General features: G+C 42.6%; 1 protein-coding gene across 1 annotated transcript in view; it reads right to left on the minus strand.

The window, feature by feature from the left end:
• PLCB2 (phospholipase C beta 2) overlaps positions 1–17,544 on the minus strand; it is a 51,375-nt gene that overhangs the window by 15,282 nt on the left and 18,549 nt on the right. The window contains exons 8-21 of the mRNA XM_028722540.2: positions 17,357–17,457; positions 16,272–16,438; positions 15,390–15,536; positions 14,180–14,337; positions 10,574–10,656; positions 10,123–10,207; positions 9,782–9,953; positions 8,992–9,086; positions 8,393–8,489; positions 6,551–6,635; positions 5,643–5,767; positions 2,661–2,815; positions 1,879–2,043; positions 54–153 (exon numbers count right to left, since the gene is read on the minus strand). Of these exons, the coding sequence (XP_028578373.2) occupies positions 54–153; positions 1,879–2,043; positions 2,661–2,815; positions 5,643–5,767; positions 6,551–6,635; positions 8,393–8,489; positions 8,992–9,086; positions 9,782–9,953; positions 10,123–10,207; positions 10,574–10,656; positions 14,180–14,337; positions 15,390–15,536; positions 16,272–16,438; positions 17,357–17,457 (1,735 nt within the window). The remainder of the gene's footprint in view (positions 1–53; positions 154–1,878; positions 2,044–2,660; positions 2,816–5,642; positions 5,768–6,550; positions 6,636–8,392; positions 8,490–8,991; positions 9,087–9,781; positions 9,954–10,122; positions 10,208–10,573; positions 10,657–14,179; positions 14,338–15,389; positions 15,537–16,271; positions 16,439–17,356; positions 17,458–17,544) is intronic.

Consider the following 17,544-nt stretch of genomic DNA (forward strand, 5'->3'; position numbering starts at 1 on the left):
TAGTGAAGAAAATAAGTCCATTTTCAGAAATCTCAAAAATAGTCCATTCTCACCTGAACGCACAGCAGTGATGGGAATGACACGTTGCCCTATGAACTTGCCTCCTTCCTCCCAAACCACAATTCTGAGAGAAGCTAGCTCTGGCATCAAAATCTGTCAAGAAAGAATCAAATGATGCTTATCTTCAATTGACTTAAAATATTTTAGAAAATTGAGTTCTCAAGAATCATGAATCACTAAGAATTCCTGGATTGTCCAAGTATTGGACTTCTGGCTCACTCAGTTTGAGGGCAATTTTTCTTTTCTACTTCCAGTTCATTTGTTTTTGCTAGCTCTCTGTTCCCAATAATAACAGGCTATATGTTTTCTCCACTAGTGTCCTGTAGATTATAGCTGGCTGAGAAAACATAGCGCGTGTGCAGTTGCACAACACTGATTTGTATGCAGCATTGTATCAACCTAATTGATTCTAAGTAAATGCCAGAGTATACAAAACAGCTTAGTGTTCCCTATTTTGTTTTGGGGTTTTTAGCACACAATTCCCCCCCCCCCCAATAACCAGAGGTAGAGTGTGTGATAAGGAATGTGTGTTTTTGGAAAGAAGGAAGGACTGTATGAGATACGGTTCATAATGTTTGAAACAGGAGTATGGCTGATTTAAATGTGATAACCCTAAATAAATAGTTCACAATGGGCTAAGTTTATGTCCTGAACAACAGACAACTAAATTTCCTCACCATTCACTATAAAAACTTCACTCCTTTGCACAGGAAGATGTTATCTTAGGAGGTGATCTAAACTGAAACATTAGGGAATCTCGCTACAAAATGTACATGTCAGGCAACATCTCTCCTCCAGTGATCGCAGGGAACTTAAAACTATTGCACCTCCTTGAGAGGTGGGGACTGCGAGATACACAGAGTGAATTTGACTTGACAGACGTGAGCTTTTCATTTCATACCAATTTAAAACAAATACCTGAATCAAGTTTGTTACGGCTTCCAGCTCACTACTCACTATGGTAACATCCACAAGTATTGGCTCTATAAAAATTACAGATCACACGTCTGGCTCAACTTCTTTTACATTGTGCTCATGGTTAGAAATGAGTCATTCCTGGTCTCTTAAACCAGCTTTGCTTGCTAATCAGGACATTAGAGAATGAATTGAGACAGCTCTTAAGAATTACTTTGATGAGAATAAGCAGGAGGGGACTTCTATTATGGGAGTTTCAGGGGAATTTGTATAAAAGGGTTGTTGTTTTTAATAGAAAAAAGAACCTTCTCTGAGATAAAGAACTAAGAACTAGAAATGTCCTTACTATTACAGGAATACAAGAGGACCGGGTCAACTAAAACATACAAAATAATCAACGCTGTCAAATTTATACATGAGGGGGAAATAAAATTAAGATGCCTTCTAGTTTAACAAAGCAACTGTATACTTCCATAGTCCATTTGATTTGCAAGTTCCACTTTAAACGCACAGGACAAAATATTTTGTGGGTTCATAAAATAAGAACAGTGGACTTGGATCTGGAATATTTTAATTTTAAAAAGCTTGTTCAGACAAGAGCTCAGTGGGTAATTTTTGGATAAGCCTCAGTCTCTCAGCTTCAGTTCTCCATCTGTGAAATGGAAATGTCAATTATTTGCCTCACAAGGTTGCCTCACAAGAAGGAAATCAGTATTGTAAAAAACACTGTGCATGAAAGCTGGCAAAGAAAATGTAAAATATAAGCAAGTGGCACCTAGATCACTCAACCCCACACACCCTATTTACACTGTAGTTTGAAAGTCGACCTCAGTCCATGGAAGTCTAGAACTGTCAAAAAAGCTTGTTCTTAGAAGAGACACCTGTTGCATGAGGCACTGTTACCTTTTCAAAGACAAAAGCATCCTCTTTCCATACAGGGTTGATTGAGTTGGCATTTGGTGACATCTTGGTTCTGTATCTGCGTTTTGGATCACCCGGCAGTCCATATAACTCCACTTCTACATATGACCTCACACTACGCTCTGAGAGGAACTGACCAGAAAGTATCTACGAATACATGGAAACAAGATCAACGGAGCATTTACTTAAAGCCAGTTTACATCATCCATTGTTATATCATTAGAGACTGTCACTATATTGCAGATGGAATTCAATTACATACTGGCAAAACTCATGTTGCACAATTAAAGTGAAATTGCCACTCTGGTGCAACAATCCCCCCTCGTCTCACAACTTGAACTTTTTGCAGGAAGAAAAGTGATGGGAAAACACTGAAAAGCTGCCAAATGTGAGATAACAACTGCTCAGTACAATGTTGTATAACCTCCATGCAAACTTTGTGAAAACAAATCAGGATGATTACACAATAATTAGTTCATTGGGAAAAGTCCTTAGTTTGTGGTTCTTCTCCACTTTAATCCTTCAGATGCATTTTCTTGCTTTAGTGCTACTTGTGTCATCTTTCTATTGCTCATTCTCCATTTTCATTTGACTCACTACATTTAAACACGGAAGGAAACTAGCCTTTTTCAAAATACCACTTTGCAGGTTACTGCAGGTGCATTTTTCCACAAAGAGCCTTGCTGGGTGATAAATGGGCCTCCAGACTATACCCCTGTTTAAAGGGCTCTAAATCCAGAAGCAACCTAGCGCTTGTTACTTACTGTTATTGAGAGTGTGCTCGCCACCACCACATCAATGCGATCCACAGAGAAAGGGTCAAATTGCTTATCTGGGCGACGCATGAAGTCATGCTTGAGAATATAACCGCTCTGTCCATTGAATTCAAAGAGAGCCAGGTTCTGCTGCATGGGAATATCTGTTAAGGGAGCAGGCCAACAGGAATAAACAAAGGCAGGAGTGTCTGTTAGTATGTATGTACTGTATGAATGAAAAGCAGATGAAATTGTGCTTCAGCAGCATATTCATTTCAAAGTCCTCAGTGTGCTTTACATAAAGGGGATTAGCCATCTCGTTACCTGTTGGCTTACTCAAGTTTCAACTATAGGGCCACGTTCCAGCACAGATTCTGAAAGTGCCCATTTGTTTTTAACTGCTCTGGCACCTTTATATGAGTGCACTTCTACACACATCTACTCACGAGTAAACCCCATGGCATTCTAATCGGTTTATTGCAGAGTTAACTCCACGCAGCATCCTACTTCATGAGATGTATGGATGTAATAATTATGTTCCAACACTGATGTCACCTATGTGTAGAAATATATATATATATATATAGGCACCATCATGTATGAAAGCTGTACATCTGTTTCATTCCATGTACACATGCTGGGAAGCTGCAAATTGACCATACACATGTGGTGAAAGAAGCACATCTGTACTTGTCACATGTGATGATATAAAACTTTCTCCTAAATGGAAATGATACTGATGTAGGAAAACATTCATGAGTAAAGTGCCGGTGGATGTTTGCACACAGGCACTGAGATACATAGGACAATAAATCAAACTAATAAGGAAGAACGGAAGATAATGAGGAAACTGCATCTTCCTGCCACTTCTATTGGGTATCCAATATCTTCTGTTGGGTATCCAGTTTTAAAATGAATGAACACCTCAGTCCACTTTCTCATTACATTCCTTGTCCCATTCCTCTTACAATTCCATCAACACCTTCATTCTCTTGTGTACTTTTTTTGATTCATCCTGCCTCCCTTTTTCCCAAATTTATTACACTGCCTCCCTGCAAGTTCCCATCTGTTCACTTTATCCTCCCACTCTTCTCCTCATCACACAACTCTGCTCTTCTATGCATGAGTGTAAGGAAGAAAGGAAAATTACTGAAGAGATGGAACAGAAGTCATACTGGCCATTGTGTTCCAAGGGAGACTGAACCCCTTCCCTTCCTCACAGTGAAATGAGAGTAGATCAAACTATGCAAGGCTGCAGCTATGAGGGAGGTCACAGATGTTGCACTACATTACACATCCACTGCAGGTCAGGCATCCCTTATGTCCTCTGACTTGCTATATTAGCACTGCAGCAAGCATCTGGTAATGTCATCTGCACCAGCAACATATGGAAACTGCTGTAGGCAAGATGAAGTGCTGCACTCGTACTGTCAATATATGCAATATATACTCCATTTCCCCCATTACAAGAAGAAGAAGAAGAAGAAGAAGAAGAAGAAGAAGAAGAAGAAGAAGAAGAAGAGGAGGAAGAAGAGGAGGAGGGGTAGTTTGGATTTCACTCCCCTTCAGGAGTCTCAAAGCGGCTAACAATCTCCTTTGCCCTTCCTCCCCCACAACAAACACTCTGTGAGGTGAGTGGGGCTGAGAGACTTCAGAGAAGTGTGACTAGCCCAAGGTCGCCCAGCAGCTGCATGTGGAGGAGCGGAGACGCGAACCCGGTTCCCCAGATTACGTGACTACCACTCTTAACCACTACACCACACTGGCTCTGAATAGAATCTGTGAATTCTACTTCAGTTGTACCTGGCCATTCAATATCCAAAGAGGTTAGTGACCTCTTGCCTGAATTACATCATGAGCTCCACTTATTGTTCTATGTATGCTGATTTAGCTTCCTGCCTTTAAGGTGCTCACCCTGAAGTCATGCCTTTCTGCCTTTCCATCAGGAAGTATTGATACTGCCACTGTTTTCCAATGTCTCTCCCTGCCTGCTTCCTATATATTCCCAGTCTTAAGAAGTTCTGAGCCCTATATAGTCATTTCTATCAGGGACAAAAATCACCCTGTGGCAATTTGTCCTTATCAATCTCAGATTTTGGGTAATAGGAATACTTGTGGCCTCTTTCTTGTTTAACTTTTAGTAGGGTGGGCTGTGTTCTGTGTTAGACCTGCCTTTTTATATATATTGTGGGGTTGTTTTTTAGCTTTTAGTTTTGTTCTGGTTTTTTATACTTGGCTTTAATGTTTGTATCATTTTGTAAGTCACCGTGGGTCACTTTTATATCTATATCTCTGTATGTAAAAAATGCCTGTTGAAACTTCATTTCTGGGTTGCCATATTCTATCAGATGGCTCTGGACTGGCCCTTGAGGCAAAAGGAAACAGATTAATTTGTGTTGCAGGCAGTCCTTTGACCCCACCTGCTTCCTTTGAAAGGACACCTGGATTATATCCAAAGGTAGCTTTAATTTAGCAAAAAGCCCCTCCATGAGCAAGTTGGGGGAACCTAATTTTCACCAGTCTTTCCCCCCAATACTGCAGCCCCACCCCATTCTGTTCCAGAGGGTCTCCGAACTCTCAGGAGCAGCATTTTCGGAAGGAAGCAGGGCTTCGGCAGGTTGGAGGGGATGGCAAAAATCAGGTGTGCCAAACTGCACAGCTGGCGGCCCTTTCTTTTGTGGCTATAAACATCTGTCTTCAGCACATGTGGAGACTTTGCATTGGAAAGATCTCTAATTAAATTCGGCAAGCTTTGATGCTGACCCCTTGCATTTTTGGGTGATATGGGGAAATATCCAATATGGGGGGCGAACACCCAGTAATAATAATAAACATAAATGAAGGAACACAAATGAAGAAAAGAAAAGAGAAAAGGCAAAGAAAGAATTATACATAGCAGGGTAGTGAAGGTGGTGGCGGTGAAATTAAAAGAGTCAGAAAATTATTGATCGCCTATGAACAGGAAGGGACTGTAAGAGGTGCACCACTTACCAGTTGTCTGGAAGTTTAATGCCACCATTTGACAGCCAACATTCCAGAACATCTGAGGCATGTAGTTAGAAGAATCCATCCGGGTACCCTTGGGATAAATTCGGCTCATCTGCCTCTTGTTGTAGCTGAATTTTCCTAATAGGAGTCCCATCTCCGAAGTTTATTGCAGTATATATGCCCTTGGCAGTTTTGCTCTTACAGGGTTCCCAGTATGAGCTTTTCATGGAGCTGTCCAGGGTGCTGCCTATATTCTGACTCTTCCCTTGCTTCACCAGTCTGGAGTTTTTATTTACCTTGACTTGCCTGGCTCTCGTTTGGTGGAACATGAAACTTTGCTGTGAACCCTGCACTCCCCCCCCCCCACCTCAGATTGCTGTGGCCAGCACTTGGAAGAGAACACTACACAGCTAAAGTGTTTTTAAAGGTTTACTAAAGTTTAATATCACAGTGCTGCAAAGTTAACAACAACTTCTGTGCGAATCCTATAGAAATCAATAGGTACACCTTATATATAATAGTTCTAAGGAATACCCATTTGGGGAACTGGCCTTGAGTCATGGAAGGTAGCAGTAGATTTTATCCACTGAAGTTTTCCTGTTCATGCAAGGACTGCCACTTGTGTGAACAGAGCGTCCCCTTTTCCTCCCCAGTGCATTCTCAGATCTGTTCTGGGGTTTCCCTAAATCCTGCAGAGCAAATCGTGTGTGTGTGTGTGTGTGTGTGTGTAGGACCACACAGGGAGAGGAGATAGATATGTTCAGTTTCATAGTAAGTCCTTGTGCAAACAGGACAACTTCGTTGGATACAACCTCTTGTTTCCAGACAGTAATATTATGATTGGCTGCATGTGACAAACTTTTAAATATGTGAATAGGTGCACTTGCAGGTGCACCAAAGAAAAAGGATACTCTACAAACTGGATGGGCGATTTGGTCAGCAGGTCATAAGCCTTCATCTCAGTGAAGGAGGAAACGACATAACTCCGGTTCTTCTCTGGAAGAACAAGCAAGGTAAACATAAATCATGCCCAGTGTTCCAGATCCTCCTATTCTACCATTTTTTCTTCACTATCAGCCCCTTGCTATTCACAAATAAAGACACTGTCTATGCATGAACCTCTGGCACAGAGTAGTAAGAAATATTGGGTTTTGATGGAGGTTGATTTGAGGACCTTTCTCTGCATGATAGTTTCCCAAAGGAATCGCTTAAGCAGCATTGAAGCCCTCAGACAGTATCACCTGAGCAAGTGTTTTGGTTGTGAGAGTAACCAGTAATCAACTGCTAATCAAATCTGTGGGTAAACAGCATTTCTTGCAAGAAGGACTATTGACACATTTTGGAAACCTAGAGGGATGGTGCCCATAACTTCACTGCAAAGTGTTCCACGGTGTCCCTTCTGCACCTGTCCATGACATTTATTTATTTTTACTTTCTCTTTTTCTTCTTCATGCATTTAAGCTGTCCACCTATCTGCCCTAGTTCAGGAGGCCTTGCCACATGTGACAGTAGCGTGACAGTAGTTCTCTGCTTATGTTAAGGTGAGACCACCTCCATTGCTTTGCTATGATTGAAGATGGGAATGGGTACTCTAGATTCAGGAAAGGGGCAGAAGGCTTAGAAGTAATTGGTATAAAGGATCTGGAGCTGCTGGTCCTTTTTTGGAATAGAATCAGCTATTGTTGCCTAATATTTTTAGAAGAAGCAGCTTGTTTTATAGTAAGTGCATAATCTTTATTAGTCCTTTGTTCCATTTCCAGACTTCTTTTCCAGGAGTTTTATGTAGCATAGAGCAGTCCGCAATTTTATTTAGTTAAAATATGAGGATTCAGAAGCCCCCAGATTTTTGTCTGACACTAAATCAGTTGGGAATCAAAACTTGGAGAGGGGGAAGCTCTGCATTTCATCAGGCTTCCCATCAATTCCATAAATCCTTTCAAGGACACTCAATAGTTTACCCAAGCTCATGAATCTTTTGATATGCTTTGGCAGATGTAATGAAAACATGGCTCATGATATATGGTTTCAAGTATGCAATCTTCTCCCTTTCAGTTCTCAATTACATTGGGGCAGATACCAGAGTAATTCCAGGTACAGGGGAAATTTTCTGGGTTTACACAGCCATACTGAAGAAAAGCATCTGATTCAGGGGCTGCAAGCCAGGAACACTTATCTACAGGTCAGCGTAGCTTTGGGATGTCAGGTCACCTCCTTCTGCAACTCTAGCCTCCTAATAACCTCTATAAAAGGGAAGAAGGAATAATCTGTTAGGAGGCTGGTTAGTAGCTTTGGTTAGTGCTGCATGGCTGTGCCCCAAACCTGATGCATTTTCTACTGCACCTTGCCTTGCTCTGCCCTAAATCTATGCCTGTTCTGGATTTCACCTGGCCTATTTGCCCTTCCCCCTCCAGATACACCACCTTTGTCCAGTCTTAAGAAAACTGCATTTTCTTAAAATAAAACCCTTAACAACTAGTTTGTTTTGTTTCAAGGAAATACAGTTTTGTGAAGTAGGTGATTTGGAGCACAGAATCGGCAGGAGGGAGGTATTTAACACCTTTCTTGGGCTGCCACCTTCTCTGCTCCACACCACCTTAGGAAGACTTCCAGGATTCCAAAAGCATGTAATGTGTTGTTCAACCTTTACAGTGGAGCCTATAGATGACATCTAAATGCATGCAGATACAGTATCTTGCTCTAAATACCTGAAAACATGACATTCAATAGGACAGAGACAATAAATCTTTGCTTACGTGCTGAGTTTTCAAAGCATTCGAATTTGATGGGCTGGATGTAATTAACTAGGCTGGACATTTCTTCATATGCTGTCACTTCTAGACCTGCAGTACCCTAAGCAAAATTAGGACAGTTAGAGGAAAAGGCATATCATACAAACAGACAGACAAAATGATAAAGCCCAGTGGCAGACAGAGCCCTAAACAGAATCAGAAAGTAGTGGGTAGAACTCAGAAGAACAGTCAATGAGAACCACATATCTTTGTCCTTGAGTATAGTTGGCTTTGATCCAGCTGGAGAAGCACAGATATGCAGAAGCAAGCTATCTCCTTTGTGCATCTCTCTAGTCGGATGAGGACCAGAGTGCACAAATGGGGGGGGGGTGCAGCTGCTCCCCTGCCTCAGCAGTATTGCTAGGACAGGGACTTCCTAATTGGCCCATAGAGAACAGGGGGTGGGGAATGTGTAGACTTCTAGGCAGCACGATATCTTGGACCAGTCCTGGACATGTGGAAAGCTCAATTCTACCAAAAAGCAGGAAAGTAGGAAGATTTAAAAGCAAAACAAAAACATGTTACTGTTCAAGAGTTCTTTAAACTAAGAGCAGTAATTGTACCTCATCAGATTGCATCTTTTTAATCTCCTCTTCATCCAGGTTTCCCATGTCTTCCTCTACTTCAGATACTTCTTCAGTCACCTCACCTGACTTCACTAATAAATCAAAAGAGAAATTAGTTCATTTGTGATGACTGCAACCAGGAGTACCAACTTGGCCCCGTGACGGTGGGTGCCAGGGGGCATGTGTGCGATGCAGTGTGCATGACCCTGGCACTGAAATTTGTAGGTGTCTAGCCCCTTTATGGGGAATTTTATGGGTGTTCAGGCACCCAGTGTCCCATGGAGTTGCCACCTATGACTACAACCAAGATCTGCCAGCTATTTGTCTAAAATCTTCTTTATGATCTGAAATTCCTTCAGACTGCAATTTCCACCCTTCCCAATCCATCTACCAAACCTGGAGGTCTACAGGCTCACCTTTAAGTGAGAACTGAATCAGATTTCCTCTTCCTCATACCTACTTTGGAGACGCTTTTGAAGTCACTGATAAAGCCACTCATTCTTATAAGTGAAATTCTGTCCTAAAATGGCAGTGTTGCCCTCTGTTTCCACATCAAATCATTGTGCTTATGTCAGAGCCTTAAAAACTGATTCCAGGCTTATCTGAATTCCCACCCCCCTCCCCAAGTGAGGCCCATCCTTTGTCATAATGTACCCTGTATATGATGAAGTGGACTCTAGTCCACGAAAGCTTATGCAGTAATAACATTTGTTAGCCTGTAAGGTGTCACAAGACTGTTGCTCTTGCTGCGAAAGATTAACAGGGCTATCCCTATGGAATATATTACCTATGCTATCCTTGTCTACTGGTGTGGGCTGATCAGTCACAATATCCTCCAGACTTCTTGCTTTCTTCAGAGTCTCTTGGTTCTCCCCAGGTATGAACTGATTCTTCTTGTTCTTAATCAAGATTTTCCCCATGAGATCCTGTGGGCTTGGCAGTGGGACTCCTGGTTTTAACTGCCCAGAAGATAAGAAAAAGGTTAGCATTCATGCAAAGTTTAGGTTTTTGCATCACTCCTCTAGTGAAGACGTAGCACAAACTGCCAGGGCAACTTCAGACCAAGCTAACACCTGCTTGCATGATAACTTCATCCCATGTAGCAATTTGACATCCCTATTCACTTACTGGAAATTTTTCAAGTGGTTCTGTCAGCAGCATGTCCCCAAATATTGTTCTACAGTACTCAGCCATCTTAGCCTGCTGCTTCGGCCTGTAAGAAAATATAGGCATAAAACACACACATGTCAAGCCTGAAGACTGGCCTCATCCCTGCTCCATACCCCCAAATCCCCACCTGTCTCTTAGCATATGCATGGTTTGCCCAAGCTTACTGTCCCATGCAAATTAAAATGTTGCCACTCTCTGCCATGTTTGTGCCATTGTATCCTAATAACTTATAAGAAGTAAGTTTGATTGAGTTGAAAGGGGCTGACTCCCAGGTAAGTGGGTTCTAATTGTGCAGCAATTATTTTTTTTACCTTGTTCCGACTAGACACATTTCTTACCCACCCCTCTACCCTTTGTCCAGAGTGCAAATCTCAGCTTTTTCTCTAATCAGTAGACACTTAGTACTCACGAGTCCACATGGTTCTCAAAGGACAGGATCACTGGATAAGGGGAGGTTTTGAAAGCGCTTTCTGCAATAGCCTCAATTGCATCCTGTAATAAGGCATGAGGCAAATGAGAAAGAGAAAGAGAGATATTGGTACTTTGCAAACCAAGGAACTCCTTGTTCTTGGTAGTTATCCAGCTTTCAGAATGGCATCAGTCATTCCTGTATGAACCTTATGATATATCCAAAGCTTTTTAAAGGGCCTCCCATTTCTATAACTGTATACAGTGAACAGAGGTGCTGGAACTCACCATGAACACCTCCCTCCATGGTCCATATGTAGATATCATAGTGAATTCATAGAGGGGACAGAGGGATTATGCATTCATTGGATATCTGCATAGAGCCTCTGCATATACAACAGCATTCCCATAGAGCTCCCTCTACACCACTGGAACCCTTGAAAACACGTGGCTTGTGATCTCAGAAAGAGAGCCTTTTGTGTGTATTGCTACATGCATGTGCAATTGTATGCATCCTGCTGAACACATGATGGTCAGGAGCAGAGCCAGCATCCCACTGAGAGTTTGCCACACGTGTTCATTGTGATATCATATGTGGCTTCTGTCTTACAGTGTCAATGTAACTCTGTATCGGGGGGGGTACAATCTCTTTGGTCTTCTGTTATTTTAAATCATGAACAGCCCCCCCAAAAAACCCCACCACCCCTCAAACTTATCTGCCTTCTTGTTCTCCTGTTGCATTACTTCTGTGACATTATGCAACTATTATTTTACCGTGTACAGTGGTACCTCGGGTTACATACGCTTCAGGTTACATACGCTTCAGGTTACAGACTCCGCTAACCCAGAAATATTACCTCGGCTTAAGAACTTTGCTTCAGGGTAAGAACAGAAATTGTGCTCTGGCAGCACAGCGGCAGCAGAAGGCCCCATTAGCTAAAGTGGTGCTTCAGGTTAAGAACAGTTTCAGGTTAAGAACGGACCTCCAGAACAAATTAAGTACGTAACCAGAGGTACCACTGTATTTAATTCTGGAGTGGATTGGAGAAAATCAGTAGGCCAAGGTTAAGCACCTCCTCTTCTTGCCCATCAGTTCTATCCTTCAGATTCTTTCCTAGCCCTTGCATTAGCATTAGAAAAGTCAGGAAGGAACACCATGTTCTCCTGTAGCCAATCACAGCTGCATGATGAGCCATGCACACCTGTAAGCACATATTTGTTGAGCTTGCACTTTAAACTTTTTAAATACATGGACTTCAAATCCCTTGGATATGAGACACTTCTCAGAGAGCAACAGTTTGGGAAATGCACAAACGGAAGGCACGATAAGATTTCCAAACAAATCCCACAGACACTTTCTCAGCTTTTTGTATTTATTTTGTAATCATACTTTTGTGAAACCTCTGTGCATTTGTCATTAACTTTTCTTTATTCCCCTCCCGACACTAGTAATTGGTAGCTTACAGTAACATTGCTTTTATCTCTAATTATCTGCCTTCTTTCTGCTCCCTTATGTGGCATCGTGCAATTGTATACTGTGCTATTTTATGACTTCTTTGTGGAAGCTGAGCCTTGATATGCAGCGTTAGTACTAAGGTTCAGCATGGCCTGGGACTTGATATTACCTCTTGCTAAGCAACTGTTCCTGATTGAACAAGCAGCAGAGAACTAGGAGGAGGCTGTTAACAGTGCCTCTGTACTTAATCTGCATTTCAAAGGTTGAAAGCAGGAGAGTGTCACCTCCCCCACCTACAGCTATTTTGGAGAGGAAGGCAGCCATAGGAAGAAGGGAGGAAACATACATTACTTAAGCTATAATGAAAGGTGCATGCTGTGTTAATGGCCTGTAATTCCTTTGCAAGGTTCATTGTTGTGGTGCAGAGCAATCCTTCCATGTAATTATAGCTCCAGTGAACCACAATAGCACTCTATTTGTTTTGCAGGTTGGGTGGTGCATTGTAAAGGGGACCGTGATGTCATAAGATCTGGAATGTGAAATTATGAACACCAAACCCACAAGCATAATAGAGAAGCTAATCATTAAAGTAGGAGAAGGGAAAACGGCCTTTCATCTTCGCTCATTCCCTGCTGATGCAATTACTGTTGGAGGTACTAGTCCACTATAATCTAGCTGGATATGCCTGCCAGAACAGATATGCTTTGCACATTTTGCATCCAGAAAAAAGGCTTTGCAAGGTCTTCAAAAACATTGGGAGAGGAAAAATGCAGGTAGACATCAGGACTCTGGGTCACATAGCAGACACTGAGCAGATAGTTGGGTCACTAATGATGCATATGTTCTAAGTACTAAACTTGCATATGTAAGACCAGGCATAGGCAAACTTGGCCCTCCAGATGTCTTGGGACTATAACTCCCATCATCCCTGACCACTGGTCCTGTTAGCTAGGGATGATGGGAGTTGTAGTCCCAAAACATCTGGAGGGCGGAGTTTGCATAAGACCCAGGTTTTCAGTTTGCTATATTGGTTATCTTTGGTGTTAAATTAAAACTATTTCACTTTGTAAGACATGGAAGTAGATTCATAACTGTAAGCCACAAAGAAAATACATTTTACTGTATTTTATTTGATGTCAGATGGCATAGATGAGTAGAAGCTGAGTAGAAGCCAGAAGGAATAGCTCTTAGACTGATAAATGAAAATGGGGGCTGGGAGTGTGTGAACAAACCAATAAAGCAATAAGAAAATTGCGAAGAGCCCTAATGTCGGCTACGGTTGCTTTCTGTGTCTCAGCACATTCTTTGTACTCAGTCCAGGCCTCAGTATAGAGAAGGGGGTAGGCAACCTAAGGCCCGTGGGCTGGATGTGGCCCGATCACCTTCTAAATCCAGCCCGCAGACGGTCTGGGAATCAGCGTGTTTTTACATGAGTAGAATGTGTCTTTTTATTTAAAATACATCTCTGGGTTATTTGTGGGGCATAGGAATACTCATCAGAGTCCCTGTTCTGGGTTCTCCCATTGCCTGAGGTAGATACACTGAGTGGCTATTAGGAAGAGGCTTCTCAGTGGTGGTGGACTGATTTTTTTAATGTCCTTGCCAGGTACACTCATCCAGGTACACTCACCCAGGGGCATACGAAGGGGGGGGGGCTGCCCCAGGCACCATTCTGGGGGGTGACAAGATGGCCTGCTGTTCCCCCCCCCCCCCCGCTGCAGAGTGGCCAGGGGCACGCGTGCAGTTAGTATGGGCGCTGCTCGCATGGCATCCATACAGGCTGCCGTTCTTGTGTGCCATCTGTATGGGTGTCAGTACGGGCTGCCTCTCACACGGCGACCGTATGGGCTGCCGCGCATGCGCAGTTCGTACGCACATCGTGCATGCGCCGCCAGGTCCCACCCCGCGTGTTGGAGAGGGTTCCTCCGCCACTACACTCACCTGGAATCAAATCTGATGTCATTTTGGCACCAGGCAAAGAATATTTATTTTCACAGATTTTATCTGCTTTATCTGACTAGGTTTGTTATGTTTTTCTGTTTCTTCTACGAATGTTGATGTTTTCAGTATTTTTTAAATTTGCGTTTTGAAATTTTGTGAAATCTCTAAAAACAAAAGGTAAAAAAAAAAACCATCTAAAGATATCTGTACCTTGAACAATATTTCAGTTGTCATGGTGAATCCATGGGTGATAATAGGCTCCTCATCTGGAGGACGCCCCTTCCAGCAATCAAGTTCCACACAGCGGCAGCCAGCCAATAGGGTCTGCCGATACATTTCAGGAGAGGAGATTCCAGAAAATTGTCCAGCTGCAAAAAAGGGGGGGAAGGAGGAAAAATAAGCCTGTCATCATCATCTATGCAGCCATATCTTTTGAATGAAGAGAAGGGAAACTCATTTCTGCTACACAAATGTTTAAAACTTTTATTTCTTTTTTAAAAATGACTTGTGACTTCTCCATTTCCAAAAATTCAGAAAACTTTAATTCACCTATGACATAATTGAAATTATGAATATTGTTCACACACACACACACACACACACACACACACACACACTGCTATATAATTGTGGGTTGTATTGAAAATTGTTATGTTTTTAAAACCCTTTTAAAAGAAAGAATTGTTATATAACTTATTTCAGAATAGGTAGACAGAAGTAGACATGTGGACAGTAAGCAAAACAAAAATAACAATAAGTAGGGCATATACGTAAAAGGAACATGAAGCAATATCTACAGCACAATCAAGCCAGTGTCATACATATAAATAAAGGTAGTTATGGACAATTCTACTATGAATTTTGGACAATAGTTTGTCCATCTGTTCTCTATTTGTTTGGACACCTTTCAAAATATCATCACCAATCTTGGCACAAGGGTTGCTGAGATGGGGGCAGTGGTCTTCATCTACATCTGGATGCCAGATGCCATTTTGAATCAAGATGGCAGACCAAAATGTGATTTTTGATATGACTTTACCTGGTTTTTAGCACATGTTCTGCCACTTCATTAACAAACTTGACATGAGGGTTCCTAAGGTAGGGACAGCCATCTTCATCAATATTTGGATGCTGAGTGCCATTTTGATTCAAGATGGCGGACCAAAACATGACCTTGCCTGATTTCTGGTGTGACAGGTCCATTCACAAATTTAAAAATTGTTTTAAAATTTTAATATTTTTTTCTTTCTATAAATTCCCAGACATTGCCAGGCATTCCCTGCTAGTGATAAATAAGTCATGGCCTGATGAACAGTTTTCATAATGAAAGTAAGCTACAAAGCTAAGTCAAGGGTCAGTAGCTACCCTCTTGAAATACAACAGTTAGTAGAAATGGACATATCTCCTCATGGCTGCATACCTGTTAGATAGGTGTTGTGGGATGAGTTGATGAAGTAGTGAGAGAGTGGCTGGCTCATATCCTGGTGCAGCAAGAGTTTATCCTGTGATACTATACTGTTTTCAGGACCACACAGGAACCAAACCATTCCTTCTGGAGACAGCTGCCCTGCAAGATAATTTTTAAAATGTTACTATTGCTGATAACAAAATACAAGGGCCTGGAGGAACTGAGTTTGCATATTCCTGCCCATCTCAGCAATGAGTGATTGATTTCAGTGGGGCTACTCTGAGTATTATTTAGTCAGATATACCCAATAATATAATTATTAATAATAATTTATTATTTATACCCCGCCCATCTGGCTGGGTTTCCCAATGATTTTAAGCTGCCCTAGGCCCAGGCTACTGAAAGATTTCCATGTAATAAACAGATTCTTCCTCTTCCCTTGATGACTTTGCACCATCCACGACTCCTCATTCTCTGCTACCACCTCCTGCCACCATCGCCAATAAAAAGGAGGCCAAAATGGAGGCCAGTGGTGAGTGGGATAAGGCGAGGTGGAGGTGGCGCCAGAGGAGGAGACAGGGAAGGAGCTCCTCAGGGACCCAGGTCTGCTGTCCCTCCCAGCTGTCCTGAGCCTGCTGCCCTGAAGCAACTGCCTCACTGAGAATTGTGGGCAGTCCATCCCTGGCTGCCTTAATAGTGGACCTCTATGACCATCTCTATCTGGTTTTCATTTGCAATGTTTTATTTTGATCTTTTGTAATGTTACATTTGATGTTTTAAGGATGGTTGTAATCCATTTAGGGTCCCCCCCCCCCTGGAATTGTAGTGATATAGAAATAATAATAGCAACAATATTACGATACATACTTCTGCTGATGGAAAAAATAAACTCACCTCTTTGAATATTCATCCCACTGGGCTCATACTTGTCTATGAGACCCTGAACCTGTTGTGGCTTGGCAGGGGGGAAAAGCATGTCGTTGAGGTGAGAATCTCGCTGTTTCTTGTTAATGAATTTTGTCAAGTGGTCTTTGGTCATGTATGGTTTGGCTTTCGAATGGCTAAGCAGAGACAATGGAAAAAGGACAAAGAGAGAGTGGTGTCTTTAGATGTTCTGGAAAATCCCTCTTAGCAGCAAGACAACTTTTCCTACACTCATTTGTGGTTTTGACATGACTAATTCCTTCTTACCCTTGCCCTGTCCGATACTTTACATTTGGTATCAGCAGTACTACAAGATGTGGGGGGACTGGGGATTTATCATGCTAAAACGGTCATCCAGTAGCATGAAGTGGGTGCTGGAAAAACATGCACTGCAATGTTGGTGTAAGTAGAAGTTATGGGGATAACTAGGCATTATAGTTATGATGGGATGCGGGTAGCGCTGTGGGTAAAACCTCAGTGCCTAGGACTTGCCGATCGTATGGTCGGCGGTTCGAATCCCCGCGGCGGGGTGAGCTCCCGTCTTTCGGTCCCAGCTCCTGCCCACCTAGCAGTTTGAAAGCACCCCTAAGTGCAAGTAGATAAATAGGTACCGCTTTATAGCGGGAAGGTAAACGGCGTTTCCGTGTGCTGCGCTGGTGCCGGCTCGCCAGAGCAGCTTCGTCACGCTGGCCACGTGACCCGGAAGTGTCTGCGGACAGCGCTGGCTCCTGGCCTCTTGAGCGAGATGAGCGCACAACTCTAGAGTCGGACACGACTGGCCCGTACGGGCAGAGGTACCTTTACCTTTACAGCATGCTCACATTTAGTCTGACCGTAAGCACACTTAATTCTGTACTGGATAGTGACCAATGTTCACAAAATGGTGGGAGGAATGGGGATAATCTTGCTACCCTTCACCACTTTTTCATTTAAAAAGTAACAGTGCTGTCAATCGAGCAGTCTGCAAAATTCCAGCTGGTTCTCACAGCCTCCCTTTGCCTGTGCAGCATCCCTTCTCTCCCACACCTGCTGGCTGCTACATAATGGAGGCTTACTGGGAGGTAAATATCTCATCGATCTCTGGGCGAGGACATAGATTCATCAGGAACGTTTTGTACACAGCTTCAGGAAAGTCCTCTGGATTGATGCCGTCATTCTGGAAGCAGAACAGCAATTCTTGATGACTGTTATCGACCCTTTTGTGGACTTCATTTCCAAAATGAAGGGGCCCAAAGCCTACCCT

Source organism: Podarcis muralis, chromosome 1 (genome assembly GCF_964188315.1).
Source record: "Podarcis muralis chromosome 1, rPodMur119.hap1.1, whole genome shotgun sequence".
NCBI classification, from domain to species: Eukaryota; Metazoa; Chordata; class Lepidosauria; order Squamata; family Lacertidae; genus Podarcis; species Podarcis muralis.